The sequence below is a fragment of the Xiphophorus hellerii genome, chromosome 6 (assembly GCF_003331165.1).
Source record: "Xiphophorus hellerii strain 12219 chromosome 6, Xiphophorus_hellerii-4.1, whole genome shotgun sequence".
Taxonomy (NCBI): domain Eukaryota; kingdom Metazoa; phylum Chordata; class Actinopteri; order Cyprinodontiformes; family Poeciliidae; genus Xiphophorus; species Xiphophorus hellerii.
The window spans coordinates 24,663,864-24,690,077 of NC_045677.1; the positions used below are offsets into that span (position 1 = coordinate 24,663,864).

Below are 26,214 nucleotides of genomic sequence, written 5' to 3' on the forward strand. Positions count from 1 at the left end.
TAGTAGGAACAAAACATTCGGTCTAAGGGGTTCCTCTTTAGTAACTGATCGGACTTATTTTGTTGATGCTCAGCTATCGTACGGTGTGCTTTACGAAAGCGTGGATCAAAGTTGTTCATTTAACGGCGTTAAAGTTTATTTCTGATACCGAGAACATGGCGTCACGGAGTTACGGAGCCTGTTTTCTTTGTCATCGAGCGGCGGCGGTGAACATAATGTTCAGGGTGGGTGCAATTAGTGGCTGTCATTGAACGCAGCATCTTTACAATGGAGGTCAGATGATAGGATTCTTTATACATTTGCCTCTTTCGAACAATATTTACCTTATTTTATTAAATTTATTCAACCTTCTCACCAGTAATATTTGAAAACAGTTTAAAAATCTTTAATGCTAATTTTGGATATCTAGAAATCTTGCAATTAAGAAAACTTTATATACTAGATTAAATATCTGTTTTAATACATAAGTTGACTTTTTTTTTTCCTTTCCAGAGTGTGAGTTCAGCAGCTCTTCCTCAGCCTAAGGTCGATTTCCTGAAAGGAGAACTTCACAGGAAGCATCCAGGTGTGACCAACCTGAAGACTGTCCGGCTACCCGAGCATCTCCAGCTGGCTGCACAGTCCATCATTCACAGTACGTTCACCAGCTGGAGAATGATTATCCGGAAACGAGACTCGCTGCGTTCCTCATTCATTAGCTTCATGTTTCCGTCTACAGGAGTTCGGGTGCCTCAGCTTGCAGAACGTTCTCAAAAGCTCACAAACTTCTTGTGGAGCCGGAAGAGAGCGGTCGAGGATTTGATGGTGAGGCAGAAAGCTGTGAGCATGGAGAAGGAACTGTGGGAGAAATCCGTGCAGAACATCGGAAGAGGTGAAGGATGAATAATAATACATACAGTTCCTTAAATTTTAGGTGCTTATAAATTAGCACAAAAGACCCAATTATTAAGCTAAAAAAGGACAACACATGATTAATTATAAATAAAAAATCCCCCTAAATTTGTTGTGCATCTGTATTTTGCTAGTTTCATAGAGGCAGTAGAGTTTTTTAATTTTTTTTTTTAAATAATAATAAAAAAATAAATAAATAATAAATGTGCTACAGAAACTTTAGATTTCTTTGTGTGCAAAAGCATTAAAGCATTTTACTTCAACTTCACAATTACTCATAATTTTGTGTTGGATAATCACAACAAAAAAAATCCCCATAAAACATTTTCGTTTATGGTTGCACCTAGGCCTGTCATGGTAACAAATTGTCCCAGAAGGTTTCACAATAAACGATAATATTATTGCTTTGAGACCATTTTTAGGTAATGTAATGGTAATAATGGGATAATAATGCAAGAACACATTCTCAACGATCAATAAACTTTAAATTCTAATCAACATTTAATACTGGAACTGGAAGACATTTTAAACATCCAAGATAAATAAAACAAAAATAAAATGTCTTGTGAAGTCTCCGTAAACAAAATTGTCCTTCATTAAAAAGGGGCTGATTGAGCCCAAAGCAACAGACTGATGGCTTTTGTCATCCAGTTTTTGGTAGAAAGAGAGAAAAACTATAAATCATACAAATGGAAATGATTGAGAAAATATCAATGCAATTAATTAATTTATTACTTATTACCTGTTGCACAATGACACGTTCAAAAGGCTTAAGGTGTAGGAATTATTTTTCAAAGTGTGTCTGAAGGCTTTGACAAAACCAGGAGTAATTAATTAACTGTGACCTTTTTGCAGATGTCGATGAGCAACTCCTGGGGGATCGCATCAGGAAGAAGGTTTTGTCGGAGCTCAGAAGAACGACGTATCGCTGGACGCCCCTAAAGTAACCGTGCATGCTGCTTGATTTAAGCTTAGATTAGTTATTTATTGGAGCAGCCACGTCTCATAGCTTCAGTTAAAGGCATATAAATATCTCTGACTGCCTGGTGTTTCAGGTACGATGAAGAGCTGAGCATGGTGTACATGGCGGCTCGGCTGGCTGGAGGCTATGCAGCAGTGAGGAGAGCTTTAAATGAGGTAGGTGTGGAGAAGATCACGTCTCCTCTAGCTGTTTCTATCAACCCTGAATTAATATTTTACTTTTTTTGTTGATTTTATTCAGATAAAGAAGCGAGATCCTTCATTTGCTCCTCAAACACTTCTGGATTTTGGTTCTGGCTTAGGAACTGTTGCCTGGTTGGTGTGCAAACTGGAACTTTTATTTGTTTGGCTGAAACTTAAATGATATATTGAGTGTCTCTCTCCGTCCATCAGGGCGTCTCACTCGTGTTGGGACGACTCTTTCAGGGAGATGGTGTGTGTGGACAGCTCTGCAGCGATGAACGTTTTGGCCGAACAACTTCTCAAAGGCACAGAAATGGATTTTAAAGCAAATATGTCTTTTTCTAAAGCGAGAAGTGTTAAATTAGTTTGCTTTTTTCTGCGCAGGAGATGATGAAAGAGCTCAACCGCACATCAAACACGTTTATTTCAGACAGTTTCTTCCTGTCTCTCCTAAGGTCAGTTTTAGTCCAAGAAAAATATAAAACCAACCACTAACAGGTTTCTGTGCCAACCATGTTTATTGGCACCTCAAATATGTGCAAAAATCTTAAAATAAAAACATTTTTTATTGAAGTAACATAATCTCACATTCAACAATTCCTGAAAATTAAATATTAGTTGAATCCAGTGGCGTCCAATCGCTCAAATTTCTGCTTAAATCCTCGTAATTAATAATTACTTAAGAAATCTGTCCATCTTTTCTTGTTTTTTTACATTTTCTGACTAAATGGAGGAAAAGTGTTTTAGTTTTTGACATTTATGAGTTCCTTTTGCTAATTGTGCCTTAGAGGGACGACAGCTAAAACTGCTCATAATGTACAAAGCAGGTATCTGAGCTCACCATGAATGTCTAATATACAGTCAAAATGAGTAAATTAGAATATTTCTGATAGGTTACGTTTTTCCAGTAACTTAGTTTGTTAAATTAAACAAATTATATAGATTAATTTCTCACAGATGGATGTTTTCAGGCCTTTATTTCTGTTAATTATGGTAATTTTCTGCTTCCAGGGAATAAAAAAAACAACATTTAAGATCAGAATAATACATCAGGACAGTTAAAAATAACTAAATTTTTAGAACAGAAATGTGTGCTTAATGAAAAGAATTTGCTTGAAAACTGTTATTTTTTTTAGGGATGCTTTCAATTTGATGAGCTTCATTTGTAATTTACTGAATTAAGTAGTAAACGTTTTAACTGATCCATACAAGACGAATAATCTGAAAGTAAAATAATATTTTTGCTTGTTAAAGTATTATAATCTTCTTTTATCTATTTATTTTTAAGCATACTACTGCAGTGTCTTCAGTATCTTGACTTAAACTTGCTATGCTGTAAGTTAATAATACTAAATAAATATTTAATATAGTAAATGTATAATATCATTGAATGCCCATATTCCTATGCAGATGCATTTTTATCTTCTTTATATATATATATATATATATATATATATATATATATATATATATATATATATATATATATATATATTTTATTTCTTTTTTTTACATTTCCGTGGCTGAAGGTTTTTCTTAAATACTAATTTTGTATCAACTCAACCTTTATTTAACCAGATGATTGAGAACTAGTTTACAACTCCAACCTGGGACTGAGGCACCAGTAAAAGCAACAAAATAAGTTACAATTATTTCAAATTGGAATAATTAAAACCCTGAAACATTTAAAAATGGCCAGCTTTAAAACACACCTAAAAAAAAAATCAGTAGCTGAAATCTGTTATTAAAGTAAATGTTGCAGGTTTTTTTTTGGTTTTTTTTATGAAACCCTGAAGGTCCAGGTTCTCTCTGCAGGTCCAGTTCGATTTGGTGGTGGCAGCTTTTACCCTGTCAGAGCTTCCCAACGTGAACGACCGGGCGGACGCCGTGACGACGCTCTGGAGGAAGACGAACTCCTACCTGGTCTGTTCAATCTGGGATTTATCTGCTGTTATATTTATATAATACACAAGGAAAAATTTAATAATTTTGTTGCAAATTTTTAAGCGTTTATTATAATAAATGAGTAACTAAATAAACAAACGCAAGCATAAAATAACACAGTACTAGATATTACAAAGAAGATTGTAACAATAATAAAGAAAATTTCTAAAATTCTCAAAATAAATGAATCAACTAAGTGAAAAGAAATCAATTTATTTAATAAAAATAACTATTTAATTTAAATGGTAAAGATAATAATAATATATTTAAAAAACAAATGTATACATAAATACAAATAAATTGAAAAAATATATCATTTAAATAATTACCTAAATAAAATAAACATTTCTTGATTGTATAATAATTTGCTAGTTATTATCTAAAAAAAGAAGTAAATAATGAAATATTTAGTAAATTTCTAATGTATAAATAAATCTATGAATTTCAAGAGGAAAATAAATAAGAGTATAAGGCTTAGTATTCGTTTTCATGAGAATAATATTATTAATATCATTTATTTAAATTCCAAATAAGTACTTTAATTAAAGTAATGAATAGTAGATTTGCTGATTAGATTAATGATTAACCAATAATTGAAATGTTTGCTTTAGGTGCTGGTGGAAAATGGTACCAAAGAGGGCCATCAGATGATGCTGGAGGCCAGAGACGTTTTGCTAACGGTACTCAAGTATTTCACAAAACAGTGAATCCGTCATTTTGATTAGTAATGTTAGCCCAGTGTAGTAATCCATATTATTGATCTCCAGAAACAGGAAAAAGTCGTTCATGACCCCAGACCAGCATCAGTGTTTGCACCGGTAGGATTAAAACAAGTTTTAAAATCCAGCAGCTTCAGGGTCTTTTTGTTGATAATCTTTGTTTCTGTTCTCAGTGCCCTCATGAAATGATGTGTCCCAAACTGGCCCAGAAACCCGTCACGCCCTGCAACTTCCACCAGCGCTACCATCCTCTTCCTCTGCCAGGGGTAAAACTCCTCATCTGTAAATCCGCCAAGCAGGAAATCAGGAATAACTGTTCATTTTTTAGCTTAAAAATAAATATTTATGATGAAAGTAAATACTTTTATGTTGAGAGAGAAGGCCTGTTGCAACAAATCAATGAATCGCATGGTAAATTGAAATGAGCTCAATAATCTCCATTTGCATTATTTATCGTTTTTCTCTCTTTCTACCAAAAACTGAAAGTCCTCAGTTTGGTTCTTTGGTCTCAACTAGTTCTTTCTTTAAGGATAATTTTGTTTACAGAGACTTCACAACTAATTTTCTTTGCTGTTTCTGTTGTTTTGTTTATTTATTTTGGATATTTAAAAAGTCTTCCAGTTCCAGCTCATTAGAATGTAAAATTTATGGATTTTTGAGAATGTGTTCTTGCACTATCATGCCGTCATATTACTTGAAAATGGCCTCAAAACAACAATATTATCATTTATCACAATAATATCCTGAGCAATTTATCAACCAGCAAAATTTCTTAAAGTGACAAGCCTGGTTGAGAGTAAATTTGTTGAAACTTTTGTCAAGATTTTAAATAAAAATCTTGCATCCGAAAAAAATTATTACATTTAATTTTCACTAAAATAACACAAGAAGTTGTTTAATTGCTTTGTTGACATATTAAGTGTCTGATCATCCAGACACAATCTTGTCATGATAGAAAAAAACAATTGACAGGTGAGCATTTTGTTCATCAAAGCTTCAATATTTTCTCAATCACTGTTTGTTTTTTTTTAATTCAGAGGCATGAGTGTCAGACAGAGAAGTTCAGCTACCTGATCCTGAGTCGAACAGAACCGGCAGAGCCGACACCAGAAGGTCTGGACTGGGGCCGGCTGATCGCGCCGGTTCTGTGCAGAACGCGGCACGTCCACTGCCACGTGTGCCGCTCCGACGGGCGGCTGCAGCACATGGTGGTGACGGCACGGAAACACAGCCGGTAAGAAAAACCGCTGGGCTGTGATTATGGTGTGAAAATTATTATGAGAGGGTTTGAAAACCAGGGTGGATCTCGTTTTATATTGGTGGCTATTTAGAATACTCCAGTCAAAAAGGAAAGTGGTATTAAGAAGCAAAAGACACGTTAATTGGGGTAAAACTTTAACTATTTTATTCATTTTAATGTTATTTGTGTAATGCTATGTTTGTGTGTCAATAAAAAGTTTTACACAAAAATTTTTTTTTTAAATAATAGGAGTATTAATTGAATTTATTTTAACAGTAAACGTAGGAACTAGATTTTAAAAATAGTCATTTAGTTTAGTTTTTTTTTTTACTGTCACAGATTAAAGGAAAGGATGACTTCCATAGTTATAATTAGATAAAATGATAATAAATATTTTTTAAATATTTTATGATTATTAAAAAGACAATGTAAAATATCAGATAAATTTAAAATCTTAAAAGTAAACAGTTTAAACATTGGATTTGACAATACCAAGATTTTTTTTAAAGTGTCTTTTTCTACATTTGTTTTATAAAGTTACTAACAACAATTATCTCTTAAATTAGATTTTTTTTTCTGTATTTATTCAGATTTTATTTATATATTTCTTGCATAAAAAACTATTAGTCCTGAAAACATTTTAATATTAGGTAATATTGAGTCTTCCTCCGAGCTCCAGTAATTATTTTTTGTTTATATTTACTAGCAACTTTTTATGGAGCGGAAAAGTTCCTGGGAATAATCAGATGTAATGCAGTAAAAACTGGCAGAAAATATTCTTAGATTTCATTTTAGGGCAAAAACCTCTGTCTCATTTTAAAAAATTATTATTCTCAAAAAGTTAAAAACACGGTGTCTATAAATTTGAGAAATGCTCCACAAATATCATGATTTATTTCTTTTCTTACTGGAGAAATTAACAATACTATTTCAGATTGATCAGCTTGAAGAATATTTGTTGTGCGGTTTTTATCTGAAATAAATTGTGTTTTGTCAGAGATATGTACCGCTGCGCGCGGAACAGCGAATGGGGAGATCAGCTGCCGATTGTTGAGAATGTCAAAGAAGAGACGAAGGTCCACAGCGACTCGGAGAGCTGATTCAGATGAAAACCTGGACATTTTGGACTTCCTGAGTATTGGAAACAAAAATATCACTTTGGATTAGAATCTACTTTCTTCTCTCTGTGTTTTGTAAATCACAGTAGGTATGCCTCTATTACACATTTACATATTTTTATTTGGTGCCATTGTCAATAATTCATTGATTATTTTGTTTTTGAGTCTGATTTGCATCCAATTAAAGTTTCTTTTTAAAGATGTCAAAATCAAACTAACTTACAACCTTCAGACGCTGCAGATGAATATATTTGTTTTGCCCGATCCAGCAGCTGAATCAGATCATTCCTGCTATCATGTGATCTTTGTGTTATATTTTCAGATAAGTGCATGTGCTAATAAAAATATGTAACTCTTATTTGCTAACAACAATTAAGGTTGTAACCTTTTCACAGCTATGTTGAGAAGCAGAAGGCTATGCCACTTCCGAGAGGTTATTTTTGCTAATTTGCTTGATATGCATCATATTGAACTGAGACAAGAGGGTTAAACATTAAATTTTAAAGTGTCTATAACTGATGGGGATTGAAGGAAGGAACATTTAGGCAACTCAATATTTAGTTTTATCTACATGAACTTTTTTTTTTTATTTCATTTTTCATCAGTCAAGAGAAGGATGAAAACTTATTTCCACAACGTTGGGTAAACCCAACATTTTATGTAAAAGGGTAAAAAATTAGCTTTCAGAAGTCGAATCTACGTTGTTTACCCATAACACTAGTAAGACATGGTGATGTTTATTATTAAGAAAATAAATAATTATTTACTATTAATCAGGCATCTGTCATCTAATTGTGGAGTTTTATTAATGAGAGTGAAAACATCTGGTGAGTTATTTTATTTAATGTGAAAAAGTCCCATTGCCTTAAAACGAAGCAGCTTACTTTTTTATTTTTTACCAATATATAGAAGGCAGTAAATGATTGTCATTCGTGTTTTTGCAGAAAAGAAGATGAAATAAAAATTTATTAACTCCCTACAATCTGTTTCAGAGCTAAGGTCAAGTCTGGGTACTCGAACTGATATCCAGACTCTAGTGTTTTCAGGGGAATGACTTTCTGGCCCTTTGTGAGGATCACAGCCCTCTCTGAGCCCAACATGGCGCTCAAGACGAACTGAGGAACGGGAAAGATCGTGGGCCGCCTCAGGATCCGACCCAGCTCCTTGGTGAACTCGTGGTTGGTGGTGATCGCAGGTGCAACTCCGTTGTACACCTGCGGTGAGGGGGGTGGGGCTTCGGTGTTCCTTAGGGGCTCCAGAGAGCGAGCGATGATTCCTGCCAGATCCGAGACGTGGATCCAGGGGAAAGGCTGCCTTCCAGAGCCCAACGTACCTCCGAGTCCGAGCCAGAAGGGCAGCAGCATCTGCTTCATAGCACCGCCATCTCGACCCAACACTGCCCCTAGAGGACGGAAGGAAGAATGAGTGAAATAACGTCTGTCCCTTTAAGAGCTACAATCAAACTGCAGGTGAACGAGACGCAAAGTTTTAGTTGTGCTTTGTTTTTATTAGCCTCATACGTTTTGTTATGATTTTCTGACAGTCACGTGGGCTCCCATTGTTGAATAAACTAAAAAATCGATCCATAGACGGCGGGATCCATCTCTTTTTCGAGGTTTGAAACGCTGGCTTGTTAGCGTATGCTTCTGTTGCCTTTGATTACTCATAAAAGACACTCGAAATTCCTTTTTGGATCAAAAACAGCCCGTCGAAAAAGTATGGTATAACTGGACTGCAGCTCAATATTCTTATATTCTGGACAAAAAAATCACCCAAAATAAAACTTTGACAGACCTTTAGAAAAGATGGAGATTGTGGATTAAGACCACAGTCTACAAAAATGTCTGGCTCTTTGTAAGTAACTAAAGAAACCAGAGGTGATTTAAAACTTTTGCATATTTCTAAATGGGAGTAGGCATGAACAAATCTCCCTCAGCTTCTTTACTGCCCCTCTGAACGTACCGGCCCGAATGACGACTTGTTTGGTGGTTTTCGCTGCGTTCTCAGGGAGAAACGCTGCAGCCTCCCACTCTTTGACGAGTTGTGAGAGGAGGTCAAAGGGCGTCCACTCACTGTCTTCTGTGTACTCAGTTGTGGGACTGGGTTTGTAGCAAGCTGTGAGTCAACGAGGAAAACCAGACAAAATCAATCATAAATCTGAATCACATTTTGTGCCTTTTGCAGCTGCTAAGCGAGCAGTTAGCAACCAGGTGGACCCGTACCTATACCGGAAACCAGAACCCAGGAGTGAGGAGGGCTGGAAGACGCAGCGATGGCTTGAGACAAAGCTTTAGTTGTGTCAATACGACTGGAGAATAAATCCTTTTTATAGCTTTCATTCCACCTGGAAGGACAAGAAAATTAGGTTATAGATCTGATTTAAAGTACAACATGACTGAAGGTTGTTACTAATTCAAGGAGCCAAAAGCAGGATACATTTTGAAATACATAGAAATACCAGAAAAGGCAAGGTAGCGAATTTACACTATTGTTTTTATTACGGTATTTTAAACACTGTTTAAAAACTATTCCAACTATTTCTAACCCCTTATATACAAGGTTCAGTAAAGCCTCTTGTGAGCAGATAATATAAACTCTACAGCATATGGGTTTTCACATGATGCAAATAAATAAAACAGTTTTAGGTTAAGGTTTTGAGCAGGTTGCTATGAAGCACAAATCCTGAGGTAGAGCAGTTTTAAAAGTGATTAAAATCAGGCTTTGTTGCTAAGTAAGCAGTACTTACACACTGTTCATGTCTAAATTCAACTTTCCCAGCCTTGTTTTCCAAAATTCACAACTATTTTCAAATAAACAGAAATATTCTTTATTAATATGGTGGAAATATGGATGGGGTCTATAAAAGCTGTGAAAAAATATATTTCTATCATCACAGTTGCGTAGTAATAAGTTACATTTACTTTTACAACAACTTTTTAGGGGGAAAAATACTTTTAGGAGTACTTTTACTATGTTGTACTTTTTACTTTTGCTTGAGTATTATTATTATGGAGTATTTCTACTCTTACTTGAATAAAATGTCTTGATTATCTACCCGCTGAATGAAAAACAAACGTGTTTTCACCGAACATTCGAACACAGACACACACCTGCAGCTTTTGTTAAAGTTTATAAGTTTTGTATTGAAAGAAACTGATTTGGAAACATTTTCTTTTGCCTGTGTTAGAATAATTATGTTTTGTTATCATTCTTACATAAGTAGTTACCAGTTTGTTTTTCATTTAAAGGTTTGGTATTCACACCCCAGAGAGGAGGAATTTGTTAAACCGTGTGAAAGACAAAACTTGCTTTTTCCCTAAACCTTGAAGCTGCAGCTGCTTCTTATCTCGGGATCCTCCTTAAACTGCTTGTGTGTAGAATGTAGTTCTTCCTTGTTTCAGAATAGCCATTCTTTGATTTATCACTCTCCCACATTTCACTCTTGACTCCCTTCTTTCTCCTGCTTAATAAAAAGACAGGAAACAATGGAAATGTGGGAAATACTTCAGGCTCTGCTGCAGGGAGTCAGAACGCATGGTAAACACCTTGAAGAAGTGGTTTGCTGTGTTTTGTCCTTCTGGTTCTTTCTTTGTATTTAGGTAAACAAAATACCTATCAGCCCGATTTTGTTATTTTTTTTATAATTTCATCAGTTACTCAGTACTTGAGTAGACTTTATACCAAATACGTTTTTACTCATACTTGAATCATTTCTTGGATGGCAACTTTATACTTTTACTTCAGTGAAAACAAGTTGTGCTACTCTAACTTGAGTACAATTTTAGGGTACTGTGCACACCTTTGTCTATCAGATAGCTAAAATTTGGTGGCTATGTTACACTTATTACATACAGAAAAATGAGTTGTAATTGTTTTTCTATCATTGTGATGGAAATAGGCTTCAAAACCAAGTCAGATTGCAATAAAAACTCTTTTTTTGGGCGGGTTCTCACCATCGAAGGGGGTTAAGAACATTCTCTCCTGCCAAGTTGACGGCACCATCACAAGGCGGCAGACCGTGAGACTCCAGTTCTTTCTGCAGGAGCAAAAAGATACAATTCAAGAAATTACAGGCATTTTTGCGTTGATAGAGAAGCAAAGTAACATTGTAGAAAAGGAAATTCCCTGTTCATTATTATCCATCTAGAGACGGTAATGATTGAGGAGCTGAACCTCCTGGTCATACCCATGTTATCCTTCCTGGACCAGGCTGACGGGATATCAACGTGACCTCGTGACCTTTGTCTCTGAGCAGGCGTGTCAGCTCACGACCCACAAAGCCAGAGCCCCCTCCTGAGAGACAGACACAAATCAAACATACAGACTGTAAGCTTGAAAGAAAATAGTAAATCAGGAGAGATAATTTTACAATATATCAACTTTAAGAAAATACCATCTAAACTTCTCAATATATTAATGTTAATATACTGCATAATACACTAATTAATGAATTATTTCATGCTTTAAAGTATATAGTTGTGCTGACATTTTCTTCAACCCCCCCAAAAGGATCGAGCAGCTGTGAATAGTGCGCATGCGCACTTTACATGCTTACAAAACAAAACACATGCGTGGATTTTGCTTAAATAACAAGGAAATTCAAAATACAGCGATCTCGTTTTATCTTTCAACGGCAGGATTTTAAACGCACCTGGATTATCTGTTGCATTAAATATCAATTCAATCCAGGTTTTGTCAGCAGCCCTAACCTTAGCTTAGCAAGCTAGCTTGAACCATTTTGACCTTTCTGAGAATTTAAAAATAAACAGATAACTGTAATAGCTTTTCTTACCGATTAAGACTCTCATTGCCAAAGGTTTCCACCCAACGCTGACTTTAAATCCCTCAACTTCGCCTCTATTAACAGTTTTCTCCTCTGTCTGTCACTCTAAGTTCTTACTACGCTTTTTTTTCTCCCTCTTTTGGACCAATGGGCTTTCCGTACTACAACATGGTGAACTACATTTTGTAGTTTTTTTCCCCCTTTTTTTATTCGTTGGGAAAATCTGCCACCTACTGGTTTTGTTGCGATAATTTAATGTAGTAGAAGGACTGTTACTGAATGTAAAAACTCAATAAATAGATTCATTTCTCAGATTTTTTTTGTGTTTTGATAACTATGTAATACTTTTCTTCCACTTCAAATTATGTTGTATTTTGAGGTCTTTTATCACATTCAATTTGTGCATTACAATTATGCATGGATTTGGATTATTTGTGTGTTGGGAGTTTACCACGTGTTTATATTTAGGAGAATACTTTTAGATATAACTGCTAATTTGGGATCATTTTGATTTAAAAAAGACTTGGATAGGTTTTTATAAATTTTACTTCCTTTTCTTCTATTTCAGATTTGATTTTATGTTGTTTTAATGCATATTTTTGGTTGTTTTCTTGTAAGTAATATTGCCTGTGTATCAGTTTAATAATTCAAATATATTATATCCTATACAGATAAACAACAAAACTAAAATACTTTAAAATACAAGAAAGATGATGGTTGTAGTAGCAAAAAAAATAAAAATTAAATGTTCATAATTCAAATTATTGAACTGACCAATCAGAAAGAGTCAATTGATAATTTAGTTGAGACAATAAAGCAGGTTTATTTTTATGGATATTGTTTTTGTATCCAATGAATATTTAAATATGATGTGCACTGAACAAATTTAATATCAGCCATAGTTTGTAATTGTTTCTATTTCAACTTGTAGCTTAATAGTTGTTTCCAAACTGAAAATATATTGATCACTTAATGAAAAAGTTGAGACACTTTGTAGTATTTGGCTGAGTATACAGTATAGGATAAATACAAATATAAATAAAATATACATGTTTCCCCAGTATTTATTTTTCTATTTCAGCCTGTAAAGATAAAACAAGAACATACAAACTCATATATGAAGTTAATTCATTATAATGTGATTGTAATGTTATTGGTCTAATTTTGAATTATTTGTAGATTTGGGACTTGATTTCAACAGCAACATGCAAACATAATTAAAGAAATCAAGTGGTGACATGAAAGTTTATCTTGCCGCAAGCCGGAAGTTGCCCGTGTGTGACGCCAAACACGTGGTTTGATAAAGAGATAAATTGAGGCGCAGCCTCATTAACATTCTCTCTTCCTTGTCACGGAGCGAGAGGAAGGAGTTGCTGCTGCAAGGAAACTAAAACATCAGCAGTTTGAAAGCCTAAAATGCGGTAAGGGTCGTATTTGTTCGTGTCCGGTTTGTTTTCTTGCTTGGTGACGCATTTGATGCGGGAGCAGGTGGATGATCGTTGCGGTTCAGGATCATCTTTAGCTCTTTGTTGCAGCGTTAGCGCCAAACCGACCTCGTGGTTTGATTTCACAGGAGATACTCGACAAGAAAGGCGTTTAAATAAAAGCTCAGAGCCATTTGATGGTTTCTGTAAAAGTGCTAAATTCATAATGGTGTCAGACAATTTGTGCTGCACCGGGTTTATTTGACTTTAGCTGAAATCCTCATTTAAGTCAATTTATTTTAAGTTGTATTTCAAAACTGGATTCATTGCCTACACTATTATGAGTTATTGTTTCTGAAAATCCTGAATTATTTTTTTTCTAAAAAACAATAAACGTCAGACCTATTAAAGATTTTCATTATATAAATTTTCCTCATAACATTTCTAAACTGACTTGTTGTTCGCCTGAGTCGGGTGATGGGTTCAATGAGAAGTTGCCAAATTGGCTTGCTGAGAGTGCTGTATATCTACCATATTAATTAAAGTTTAGTGGAAGGAAAAAGTGTGGCGTATTAAAAAAAGGTGCATGAGCCACAGCCACGATTTCAAAGATGGAAGTAAATTCTGCATGTGTGTTGGAAATTGAGCTCTCAACCTAGGAGATTTTTACCTTTTCAGAAAAACATTGTTTTATATAATTAAAGCATTTTTTTAAAGCTTATTGAGATGCACCTCTAGTTTTCCCTTTTAGCAGCTGTACTGTGAACTATTTGGTTAAAATCCTGAAAGTTGCCTTTTTATGTCGTTAGCGTGTCGTACTGAACTTTTGGAGTCAAACCTTGCATGATGAGTTGCATGTGAGTCCGTGTTTCACCTGAAACTGATGATTTTACTTTCACTGCACTGATGGGTTTGACTTTACTGATGCTCTCCAGGTTTAGGCCACCACAACTGAGACTAACCGTTAATTTCCCTTTCTCTCCTTTTTAGGAAGGATGCATTAAGAAAACCACTTGAGGTAAGAACATCTCGTTTTAAATGTAGCATCAAATGCTAGCTAGCATCCATTTTTAGTTTACAGTGCTGTACATTTCTACTTTGATTCTGGTTTGTGGTCTAGTAACAGATGGATGCAGAAGTTATATTTTTACACTTGTAACATTAAGTTGACCGAACTGATCTCTGTTTTCCTTTTCCTCCACAGGTCGGGTATCAGGAGTCTGCTTGTTGACCTAACGCCTCAATTTTTAGAAATTTCTACTGATTTTAAATGTTATATCTCCTGGAAGAGCTACATGTAAAAAAAGACAGTTTAAATTTAAAGCCTAAACGACAATAAACTACTCTGCAAAAGAAAAAGTAAAGCCTCCAGATCTTTTGTATAAATGTTTTGTTTTCCAAGGTTTGCAGTTTTTTAAATTTTCTTAAGGGTAGCTGGCATCACTATTGAGTCACTTTCATCAAAGTGCGACACAGTAAAGAAAACCTGAAAACTTTGCTAGCAGCTTGGTTCCTATAGTTTGGTAAATGGTTTTGGTTTGTTGGAAACAATTAGAGACATACAAAAATAAAATTACAGAAATAGTCATATTACAAAAGTAAACTTGTACAAGAATAAAGTCAAAATAATAGGTCACTATCAGAATAAAAATGTAATTTTTTTATTTCAACTTTATTCTCAAACTAGTATGACTTTATTCTTGTAATTTTATTTTCTTAGCATGACCATAATATTCTTATTTGAGGAATGTTGTATTCCTCCCAGAAAAAGTCGATTTCCTTATTAGATTACAGCTTCAGACGTGAGTGTAGATCGTTTCAATCTAAAAAAGTTTTAAATCTCACTTGATCATGATCTCTTTTGTAAATGTCCTCAGCATCTTTTCACTCCATTTGCAGGAGACTTTGTACAAAAAATGATTTTTATTGACTTGAAAACATGTTTCATTCATATACTTTACAAACCAGGAAACAAACAAAAAAACTAAACCTTATAGTGGGAGAGAAACACATGAAAACTGTACAGTGCAATTTGAGATGCAAATTCAAGAACATAGCAATTCACCTGCCGTTTTTTTTCCAAACTGGATGTTGGATTATACTTTGACGTAAAGAAAATCTCACAAAGAGGAGCATATGAACAAACATGAGAATACAATGGATGTTTAGCAAGCAGAAAAGAGAAACATTGCAGTAGTTTTTCATGTTTAAAACAAAAAGCAAGAGCTGGGACAAATTACTAGTGCAGACTAATATTTAACTCTGTTGCCTCAAAGAAAGGTTGTTTCAGAACTCAGAAAGTAAACTTACATTTGGAAATGGATTGCTCCAAATACTCCACAACAGCTCACCCTTTGTTGGTTTAGTTGTGTTTCTTACACCCTTAACTATGTGAAGTATGAAGAAGCATTATTATTTATGCAATGTTCAATAATGGTAACATCCAAAAACATTAGACATTGTGAATTTCTGTCTGGGATTGATAAAGTTTATATCCATTCATTCGCTATTTTTTGCTAGCTAATTTTAGCCGGAACAATCTGGTTCAAATCTAACTGGACATATTTATTCAGTTAACTGTTCTATTCATTCAACATGCGTCGTGATCAGTAAGTTTATATAGATAGTTCTGTGGGTAAATATATTAGCTCTGTACTAGTTTAAGTGTAGAATGGAAGTTAGTTTCCAGCTTTAGCTTATTTAGCCGCAGCGCTAATGCTAGGTAGCCGAGCGTCTTAACGCCACTTATGGTTGTCAGGGAAACGGTTTCCAATATGTCAGTAAGTTTTTATGCCTTTACTCCTGGGAGTCCCAAGACATGAGATCAAGTGTTATTTTATTTTATTTTTTTGTGTGTACTTGGAATTTATGTTTTTTTAATTTTAAGATGCAATTTGTCACTGCAGTATGTTTAAATAAATAAACTGTAAAATCTTACATGTGAGGTTGTACAGAGCAAATTTATGCCAAACAAGACCATTTAAAACAGTTTAAAGGCTAATCACAAACCAGCTTGTAAGTTTTATTTTTTTTCATAATGGTCAAACTGTTAATTTAATTTAATTTTTTAAATATTAGTTTGTCAGTGTAAACTTTTTGAAAGTAGAATAATAGACATGTCTTGTCCATCTGCTCTCTTGTGAAACTATAACATTCAGTTTTTGTCCTTGAGACATAAATGGGAATAATATTAATTTATTCCCACTTCTGTTGAATAATATTGTTACGAACAGCCTTAGTTGTCTCAGTGCTTCCATGTTTAAAGATTGTTGCAGCTAATGTGAGATCCAGTGCAATCTGAGAACCTTTTTTTTTTACTAGATACTTTTTTTCCACTAACTTTTATTAGATTGTTTTGGGGATAAACATCAATTTGGTTAAACCAGACTTTTTTTTGACAACATATTCTGACTATGGTCGTAATTAATGTGACTAGATTAATTAGAACTGTCCCTGTTTTTTATGTAAAGTGCTTTCAGCTGACAGTTGTTGCGGCTTTACATAAATTAACAAAATATTGTTAAAGAGGGAAGCAGCTTTTGGTGTATGTGCTGCTTAGCTCTGGAGCTAATTCCCTGAAAATCTGAGATGTGCAAAAACAATCAGGACTGAAAACATCCTGCAGTTCTAACCTTTCATTTTAAACTACTAATACGTGAATTATCATTAAATAGCATTATTTTGTAATTTTTCCTCACACTATTTTGGTAGTCCCAGTAAGCATTGTAGAACTTTTATATAGGATGTATTAACTTTATCATTGAAATTAAAGTTTATCGTCAGAGAGTTTATCCTGTACTCATTTATGGTGGTTTAAAAAAAATAAAAGTTCTGTTGTGAAATCTGGTTTTTCCCACAAGTAGCTTTGCACATTTTACAATTCACGGTCTAATCTGGCCCATTGGTACATTATGTAGTGGTGGTGTTGTTTAATAAGACATTGTTCGTTTCTCCTGCACTGTCTCTGCGATTCTGTTTATTTGCAGTTTGGTCCGATGATGCCGTGCCGTCGAAGAGCTTAGCCATGAAGGCTAAGCCGTTTTTCTTGATGTAGGACTTTCCAGCTAAGGTGTAAAGGATGGGATTGGCACAGCTGCTGAGAAAAGCCAAAGTCGAGGTCACAGCTCGGCAGTTCTCATGAATCAAGTCCAATCTGTGGGCAAAAAAGATGGGGAAAAAAATCTGTTAACTGCAGCAAAGAGCAACTTTTAGGATCCTGTAGAAACAAAACCTCTCACTGTTACATGGATGTAAATGTTTACAAAAATACTTCACTCAAAATAAGAGACAGAATAATAAGGCATACAAAATTTCTGCTACTGTTAAATTTGGGTATTTTGCTTTTGACCACAATATCTTTGGTAAACTACCATTACTGCTTATATTGGCCTGTCTACAGATGAGTTAGTTTACATGTTGGATCCTTTTCCTCTTTTCTTGATAGATCCAAAGGAGTTCCTCAGGGTTCTATATTAGGCCCCATTCTCTCTACTTAAATAATCTCTGTAATATTTCATTAAATATTAATTTAATCTATGTGCTAATGACATATTTACCTGGTCCATTAACTAGTCAAATGTTGGAATTTCTCTATTTTTATTTTAATGTTCAGTTCATGTATGCCAAAAATACATTTGATAAATTGTCTAAAATAAGAAACATTCATGATTATGAAAGATAAATGAAAAACCTACAAACCTAAATTTGTTATTTTGTCTTTATTTTAAAATATAATTTGGTTCTTTAACATTTTTAGTCAAAGTTATTAAGAGCCATTGCTGGAAATCTAAAGAACTGCTTGCATCTCTGGAGTTCAAAATTGATCTGGTCCATTTTTCTTCTACATCCTGCGCATGGCTACAAGCACGTGAGTTGCTTACCAACATTTCTGTGCAAGTGCAAAAACAAATATTCAGGGAAACCTTTCCCTCCCTTTCCAAACTCATCGCAGCAAAAGTTGTAACATTGAGCACAGATTTGTAATCCGTCTCCTGGGCTGTAGCGCCAAACACATTTACAACAAAAGTCATTTTGTAAGAGAATTGGGAAAGGAGCACTTAGTCAAAGTGTAGATGAAAATTATCCATAATTATGCAATCGTGTATGTCTATAACGCAACTGATAACATTGCATTGATGTTAGACCAATCTTTAACCTAATTACTCCAGCCTGAAATTGCCTGGTTACACCTTAAAAAGGAAATACCACCGATAACAACCAAAAAAAAAAAAAAAAGCAACCAGAAAAAGTGATAAAACATTAAAGATTCAAGTAAAAAACATGATGCCTTAACAGAATACATAGTAAATATGGTTACCATCCAGAAATGTGAACAGAATGAACAATTTTACCCTTCATATTCAGTAATACATCTTTATAGAGTAGTAAAAGTATGCAAAGCAATTTCATCTTACTCACATTTTTCTAGTTTTTGTCTCCTTGTTATACCATTTAGCTGCAACCTGGGAGTCACAAAAAAATGTAATGAAAACAAGAACCAGGAGCAGGAAAGGGAAATGGTGGATTATAGGTTAAAAAAGTTTTACTCACCTGCACCATGTTGATTACATGGTATGGAAACCAAAATATGCCAAATGTTATGACAATAGCGAGGATGAGTTTTTCGCTACGAATCCTTCGCTGGAACTGGGTCTGCCTCAGGCGTCTCAGGGTGAGGACGTAGCAGGTTATGATGACTGCATACGGGAGGATGAATCCTGAAACGGTCTCTAAAGAATACTGGAACCGGACCTGACCAGAGAAGCGAGGAAAAAAAGTTGAAAATATAATAGTAAGAAACTGAAAAACATATCTAACTTGAAGAAAAATTGAGACTGTTGAACCTTTCTAGTTCATGGTTTTGTAATTTTTGTGAAAATAGTTTATGTTCCTTTAGTTGAACAAACTATGGTTTTATTTTAACCGTTTTGCTTATTCAAAAAAAATTGTGGCATTCAAATTCCCAAGATCCATTTTTGATGAACAACTTTTAGTTTATGCTAGTTTTGCTACTTTCTGCTAACTACTCACCTCTTACACGTTATTTATACATTTAAACATTCAATATGGCTGAAAAAGCACAATATATGATCACATTATAAGAGTGACATATTAGTCGGTATTGATAATTATTGATCCGTTTTTTTGTTTTGAATATCTGACATACTGCCAAAGTAGTAGAATGGTGACTACTCAAGTTACTGAACAGGTTGCTAGGTAACCAAAGAGTGAGTGAGTTGCTAGGTAACCAAAGAGTGAGTTGATTCCACCAAGTTTGCTTAGCTGGCCCTGAGAGGTTGAGCAGCCAAAGTCTTTCCTCTGCCTGCTTCTCCCAGAATCCTGTGCGGTTCTGGGAGGAATCATTAAACTTTTTATTACCACAAAAAAATATTTGGTTAAAAGTTCTACTCAAGTACCGAGTAACTGATCAAATTATCAATCATGTAACATCTAAAAATTACATAGTCAGACGGAGCAAAATATGAAGTTAAGAGGAAATTTAGGTATTTTAAGGACAAAAATGACAATAATTCATATAAGTAGCAAAATCAGGCAAAATAAATGTTTTCCAAATCAGTTTTTTTCAATAAGAAATGTACAAAACTTTAACAAAAACTGCAGGTGTGTGTCTGTGTCTGGTGAAATTTTGGTTAAAACGTGTTTATTCATTCAGTGGGTGGAAAACCAGAAATTTTACTTGAGAAAAAGTATCGATTCTTCAAAATAAAATTACTGAAGTAAAAGTAAAAAGTACAGAAGAGCAAAAAAAGCTCCTAAAAGTATTTTTTTTTCAAAAAGTTACTTTTAGTTACTGAATAAATAAATCATATTTATTCAGGTAAATATAATTGAATAAAGGTAACTAGTTACTACCCAACTCTGAATAAACTTTGTGAGAAGAGTGGACTTACATGCGTGGGCCAGGTGTGATTGGGTGAACACACAATCCGTGAAATATTCTCGCTAAAATCCGGCTCAATTTCCAGTTCTCGAAACACCAGCGAGGGGATGGAAATCACCGTGACCAGCACCCACATGCCCATGATCACCCTCGTCACAACCTTTCTGCTTATCAGGTATAGTTTCTGGGGAAACAGCACCGCCACCATCCTGTGTACACTCATCAGCGTGATCAGGAAGATGGAGGCGTACATGTTGGCGTTGCACAAGTAGAAGAGGGCTTTGCACATAACGGGTCCAAAGATCCACGTCTGCTTGGCCAGGTAGATTAAGAAGAAGATGGTGAGGGCCATGATGAAGCCGTCCGCACAGGCCAGGTTGAGGATGAGGATGGTGGTGATGGAGCGTTTACGGGTGCGTGCCAGGATGCTCCAGACGATGAAGAGGTTACCAGGGACGCCCAGGAGGAAAACCAGGGTAAGGATGAGGGTGCCGATGGCTGTGGCATAGTCGTTGCTAACAGCACTGTCTTCCTCCGTTGTGGTAGCTGTCATTCTAAAATGATTTGATCCTAAAAACAAGAGAAATAGTTAGAAATTGTACATTTCATCACCAGTTTGTTTGTAAAAAACAATCAGAAATCCTTCTGGACCTGAAAGCAAAAGAATCAGACATTCATTCTATGCTTATTTAATTTATATTTTTATTTAATTTGTCTCAAAATTGTTGACTAAAAAGTCAACAGCCAAACACTTTTCTTTTCCAGCAGCCATTGTACAGCACATACAGCTGTTGCTAAGAAACGGTGCAGTGCTCATCGATTGTGACTCAACAGTCAGGAGGTTTTCAAATGGCTCATTTTCCAGACACCATAAACCTTTAAGTTATTGAGTAAAAAAACAGATTGACTGATCAAGAATAATTTTGATTGGCTCTGCTATAAACTTCTAATTAAAGAAGATTGGTTCAGGTGATTGTAAACATAAGCATGTTTCAAGCATATACCATAACAAAAGTATTTTTTTAATCGTCAGACATGACACAAATTAAGTAATTTGGTTGCAGTGAATGTAGAAGATGAGGCATTCAAGCATTAGAACAGTACACCAGCTGTCAAGTAAGGTGGTGGCAGAATTATGCTGGGTGGCTTTTCTTTTCATTTTTGTCACCAGAGGTCTGCACAAAGACGGAGGCCTACCTTCATAATAGTTGAGGCTTGGATGCATTAGGTTATTCAACAGGACAATTATGACAATCATAATGGTTTTAGAGTAGAATAAGCAGGCAAATATGAAACCTCTGTAATGGCCTCCCCAAAGCCATAAATCTCCTAACCCTTTTGAACAATTATTGACTAAAAGCCACATCCATGCCAGGAAACGATATATTTTAAAACAAATTACTTCTGAAGAAAAAAGTGGTCAAATATCCACCCACACAGAAGCTCGCTAATGGTGTAATTTTCCCCATGACTTGCTAAGTGACATTTATTTAAATATTAAGAGATTTAAACCAATAAACCACCCAGATTATAACGACTTCTGTCTGAGAAAGACACAAGCTTTTCATAATCATTAAGTCAGTTATGAATTTCCTTATCCAGCAATGTATTTGCCTTATTATTATGATTTTTGCACCTTCAGACACAAAAACCTTTTTTAAGGTTTGCTTTGTAAACTTGTATGAAATCTATTAACAGACTTAAAAGAGGAAGCAGATAAAGTAAAAAGGAAACAAGATGCTTTTTGACCACTTTAAATCATAAACGATGGGGAGTACAGAACCACAGGATGTCTGCCAACCTGATGTAATCTCTGAAATATCTCCAGCAGGCTAAAGCATGCAGGAAAACTGGCAGCCGTGCGTCAGAGAAGAGGAGTGTTTCCCCGCAATTTTTTATTGATCTTTGAATGATCTCCAAAAATCTTTTTCTTATTATCATTTTGCTTGTTAACTCTGTAGGTCAGAAATTAGTCGACCCTTGGGCTGACCACAACATACCAATAAAAGTCAAGGATAGAAACATGAAGTTTTAATTTCCTTATTAAGTACTCATTTCTTGTGCCCAGTATCCAAAGAAGACCATGTGTGTATTTTCCTCTTATGGCTTCAATAAAATTCCCAGGTCCCCAAACAATGTACTAGGATTTTATCTCCACATGTATCTCGCAAGAGGTAGTAATAACATATGTAGTTTTATAATTGTTTAAATTACAGATTGAAATAATCTGGCCCTCAGGAGTACATGAACATGAAACAGGTGGAGAAGCTGGTCATGTGAGTAATTTAACTATCATTCTTTAAATTAATCTGTGTGTAAATTATGCTTTATAATACAGTTAGGCTAAAAAATGTCATAATAAATGGCAGATTTAGATTTAAAATTGGTTTCAATCAACCAAGAAGTTTGTTTCTGATATAAAAAGAGAAAAGCATTCCTCAAATTATGAAAAAAAAATCATTTGAAAGTGTCAACTTAGAATAAATGTATGCTAATGATTATTTGTTGCCTTTTCGATAGTTAATTATAAACATATTTATATTTTTTACAACTATAAAACCCTGCTTTCAGTTGCTGAGAAGGTTTCCACTGGTGTTTTTAAATCTTCATCAAATCACTTTTAATCTATATTCTGTCAGAGAATATAGATTAAAATGTGAAAAAAGAAATTCAATGTTATTTAACTTTAAGAAGGACGCATCAAATGTAGACAACTTTTAGCAGTTTAACTGGCAGTTTTATTGATACTTGACCACAACTGGCTGGTTTATGATCTTGTTTGTAGATACTTTAAACCTAAATCTGCCAAGAGTATGAATATTTCTGTTGTTGTTTTTCCTGTTAAGCATGCCTGAGAACCCATGTTTGCTTGTAAATATTTACAGTGGATCAGAGTAGTCGAAAAGTATTAACATAATTTCCCACAGATTTGTAGTGTGGACAAATTCAGAGGAGAAACATGGCAGTAGAAACGGGAAAAAGTAAAGGAAAAGTCAGAATTACTAACCTCTAATTGGGGAGTTTTGTTGCGGATCTTTGTTGGACGGAAATATCCGGCTGCTGTCCCGCTTTGAGTCTCCGTTAGCTCATTAAAGAGGAGATTGTGTCCTTCCCCACAGGCTGTAACATGCTGCGGTTTTACAAACAGAGAGGTGTGTCCTTCACTAACACTCAGACTCCCCCTCTTCTCTTCACTTTCATATCCACATATATGATCATTAATTCAAGTATTCTGATAAAAACAAGCACTTTTTTTATTATAAACAAACGTGCACGTTTATGGAAACTTGCCCAAATGTTGGGAGACTAAGTGACTAAGAGACTAACTGTCCATTCATGTTGTCCTGAAAGATACTTTCACTCGGCTGCTGTGTTGTGAAATGAAATGAGGAGTGATTGCAAAACCTCAGTGCCTCATTGATGCAGAGCATGCAGAGGCAAACACCGTCGCAGAGAAGGCGCACGCAAATAAAACGTAGCACCACCAGTCGCAACAAGTCTGATTGAAACAGGAACGCTCTTTTCCACGAAAGGGTGGAGAGTAAAATTAGCAGAAGTCCACGCAGAAGAAACGTAGGGAGTCTTATCGCGTTAGTTTTGTACTGGAACTGCTTGTTTCTTTATCTTTGACTACAGATTTGACATTCATGTTATACATACCAAGGTCATACGATAGAGTAAAACTTTAACAATTGTCTTATACCAGGATTGGGTATTTATTAGTTATATTTACTCAATTACATTTACTTGAGTACTTTTTTTGACAAAATCCTTAAGGAGTATTTTCACTAGTCTGTACATTTTTACTATGACTTGACTAATTGTATTAGGAAGTATTTCTACTCTTGAGTAAAATTTCTGGATTTTCTACCCACTGAATGAAAAAATATACTTTAACCAAAAATTCACTGCACCCCCCCCCCCGCTCCCACACACACACACACACACACGCACACGCACACACACACCCACACACCCACCCACACACACCCACACACACACACACACACACACACACACCTGCAGTTTTTGTTAAAGTTTCAAAAGTTTACTATTGAAAGAAACTGATTTGGATTTTTTTTTTTTTTGTCTGATTTTATTTTTTGGGACTTATATGAATTATTGTCATTTTTGTCCTAAAAATACCAACATTTCCACTTAACTTTATAATTCAACCCATTTGATGACATAATTTTTAAATATTAAATGATTGATCATTTCACCAGTTACTCAGCACTTAAGTAGACTTTTTACCAAAAACTTTTTTACTCACTAGGGAATTTCTTTACTTTTACTTGAGTAAAAATATGTTGAAGTAGTGCTGCTATTACTTGAGTACAATTTTTGGCTGCTCTGTCCACCTCTGCATGTAACACATACCAAGTTTATCTGATTACTACCATGAACACCTGAATGAAGTCAGGAATAATTTACTGCCATAAATCTGTGAGCTAAGCAGGATTTAATATCTCTGCACTCAAAACTTTTGCTCTTTTTCCAAATATTCCCTGTTCTCCCTCAAACTTTCTCTGCGCGGATCAAACATGTCTAAAACAATATTAGTAAAATTAGGTTTTAAGGTGAGTTTAGAAGATATTGACTATAGAGGACACAGATTTGATATCAGTTTTACGTTTACACCACAAACAATCGGAGGCGATATCACCAAAATCTTTTCTTTTTACCCAATTGGAAAACCATTACATTTACAAAAACAAACGATTATTCAGCCATGACGCCAAGGCTGAATAATCAAGTTGTTTAATCCATCGCCAGAAGAGGACACGATGGCAGCCACTCAAGCGGCACATCCAGGAGATGTTATCAAGCGCACCCAGTGGAACGCTGTCATGCTATTGGCTGGAACGGTTGCTAGGTGACGCACTCCTTGTTCCGCGAGAGATTCCGCGCAGATTTGTTCCGTTTTTAAAGAGCAAACAGATGTGGGGAAACCCAATTCAAATTCAAAAATACTTCATTAATCCTAAAGGGAAATTAAATAAATATTAAATATTATTTTACTTTCCATCCGCAGCTGCGCTGCCGCGGTAGAATAATCCCGCTAACAAAATAAAACTAGATGTAGGTATTATTAATTCACTGCAGCGCCCCACAACAGATTAAAACACATCGTTATTTTTACAAAGGTAAAAAAAATAACGCAGATAAACCGTTGAGGAACAACTCAAAAACACTCATATTCTTTTTTTCTTGCTCTCGAAATAAGAAAATAAAAATGTTATTGCCTAAGATGCAGCATTGCATTCCTTTATATTAGAGCTTAATGATCTGACATCATGTGTTTGTCCGAGGTCTGCTTTACTTCCACATGGAGGCAGGCAGAGCCGCTGTCATGTCAAGTACTGCTCTGACTATTTTGTTCTTGTGCAAATGGACATTTTTAGAGTATGTACAGTAATAATCGATTACTAAATTCGTTGACGATTATTTCAATAATTGATTAATCACGATTAATTCGATTAATCGTTTCAGCCCAACTCAAAATATAGATTTTGTCAAAACAACCTAAACATTAAGGTACATTTTAATGTTAGATATATTTGAAAATATGTTCACCAGCAGTGATGTGCTTACAGGGTTGTCTTACCCTGACTGCTGCCAATGACTGCTGAATTTAGGCACCAGCATCAGTCTAACAAATAAAAATTACCGCATGATTACTAATGTTTGATTATTCCATTTCACTTCTTCCAAGAGACCAAGACTGATTCAATTTTCTTGTTTAAGGTGACCTTCAGGAACAGTTTTCAAGAGAGAGGAGTTTTCTACTTCAGCTTTAAATATGTTTTTCGCTATTTTTCATTTAAATAGCAGAAAATGCTTGTAGTTAAGCTTATAGCTTCTGACCTCGATCTTCATAACTCAAGAAAAATAACAGTACTTGGAAAAGAACTCGTTATACACTGAATCTTTTTGCAGTCAGACACAAACAGATTATTTCTTTAGCTGAATCTATAAAGACGAGACAAACAGACATAATTCTGCCTAATTTTCTTCATTTGTTCCCGT

The 26,214-nt window shown here is 34.9% G+C and overlaps 3 protein-coding genes and 1 long non-coding RNA gene across 5 annotated transcripts; 2 read left to right on the forward strand and 2 right to left on the reverse strand.

The window, feature by feature from the left end:
* Window positions 1-51: 51 nt before the first annotated feature.
* Window positions 52-7,434, forward strand: mettl17 (methyltransferase like 17). Of its 2 annotated transcripts, none has more exons than XM_032566044.1 (14): window positions 52-224; window positions 493-634; window positions 719-871; window positions 1,747-1,834; window positions 1,947-2,028; window positions 2,114-2,187; window positions 2,266-2,360; window positions 2,440-2,510; window positions 3,871-3,978; window positions 4,611-4,679; window positions 4,767-4,817; window positions 4,892-4,984; window positions 5,756-5,952; window positions 6,956-7,434. In XM_032566044.1, the coding sequence occupies exons 1-14, from the start codon at window positions 66-68 to the stop codon at window positions 7,056-7,058; spliced, it is 1,485 nt and encodes a 494-aa protein (XP_032421935.1). In that variant the 5' UTR covers window positions 52-65; the 3' UTR covers window positions 7,059-7,434. The 2 variants fall into 2 exon arrangements, with proteins under 2 accessions (XP_032421935.1, XP_032421937.1); XM_032566046.1 differs by lacking the exon at window positions 52-224 and adding an exon at window positions 251-273.
* A 467-nt stretch (window positions 7,435-7,901) lies between these two features.
* On the reverse strand, window positions 7,902-12,033 carry sdr39u1 (short chain dehydrogenase/reductase family 39U, member 1). The gene is made up of 6 exons (XM_032566077.1): window positions 11,869-12,033; window positions 11,263-11,369; window positions 11,030-11,112; window positions 9,299-9,420; window positions 9,039-9,191; window positions 7,902-8,478 (listed from the first exon to the last, which is right to left on the reverse strand). The coding sequence occupies exons 1-6, from the start codon at window positions 11,882-11,884 to the stop codon at window positions 8,045-8,047; spliced, it is 915 nt and encodes a 304-aa protein (XP_032421968.1). The 5' UTR covers window positions 11,885-12,033; the 3' UTR covers window positions 7,902-8,044.
* A 1,114-nt stretch (window positions 12,034-13,147) lies between these two features.
* LOC116722013 (uncharacterized) lies at window positions 13,148-14,642 on the forward strand. Its single transcript, XR_004339698.1, has 3 exons — window positions 13,148-13,280; window positions 14,274-14,301; window positions 14,488-14,642. It is a non-coding gene; the product is annotated as an uncharacterized LOC116722013 (long non-coding RNA).
* Window positions 14,643-15,255: 613 nt separating this feature from the next.
* On the reverse strand, window positions 15,256-23,477 carry ltb4r2b (leukotriene B4 receptor 2b). Its single transcript, XM_032566055.1, has 5 exons — window positions 23,192-23,477; window positions 20,195-20,754; window positions 18,834-19,034; window positions 18,702-18,745; window positions 15,256-17,436 (listed from the first exon to the last, which is right to left on the reverse strand). The coding sequence occupies exons 2-5, from the start codon at window positions 20,735-20,737 to the stop codon at window positions 17,193-17,195; spliced, it is 1,032 nt and encodes a 343-aa protein (XP_032421946.1). The 5' UTR covers window positions 20,738-20,754; window positions 23,192-23,477; the 3' UTR covers window positions 15,256-17,192.
* Window positions 23,478-26,214: the final 2,737 nt, after the last annotated feature.

Bases quoted from the DNA above. Each gene is read 5' to 3' on its own strand.
- mettl17 (XM_032566044.1), top strand. From the start codon at position 66: ATGCTCAGCTATCGTACGGTGTGCTTTACGAAAGCGTGGATCAAAGTT. The intron at 2,361-2,439 runs GCACAGAAATGG...TTTTCTGCGCAG, and splicing joins GGCCGAACAACTTCTCAAAG to GAGATGATGAAAGAGCTCAA. The intron at 4,985-5,755 runs GTAAAACTCCTC...TTTTTAATTCAG, and splicing joins ATCCTCTTCCTCTGCCAGGG to AGGCATGAGTGTCAGACAGA.
- ltb4r2b (XM_032566055.1), bottom strand. From the start codon at position 20,737: ATGACAGCTACCACAACGGAGGAAGACAGTGCTGTTAGCAACGACTAT. The intron at 18,746-18,833 runs GTGAGTAAAACT...TGTGACTCCCAG, and splicing joins ATGTAATCAACATGGTGCAG to GTTGCAGCTAAATGGTATAA. The intron at 17,437-18,701 runs GTGAGTAAGATG...TTTTGCCCACAG, and splicing joins GAGACAAAAACTAGAAAAAT to ATTGGACTTGATTCATGAGA.
- sdr39u1 (XM_032566077.1), bottom strand. The intron at 9,421-11,029 runs GTGAGAACCCGC...TTGTCCTTCCAG, and splicing joins GTTCTTAACCCCCTTCGATG to GTGGAATGAAAGCTATAAAA. The intron at 9,192-9,298 runs GTACGGGTCCAC...GTTGACTCACAG, and splicing joins GGTTCTGGTTTCCGGTATAG to CTTGCTACAAACCCAGTCCC.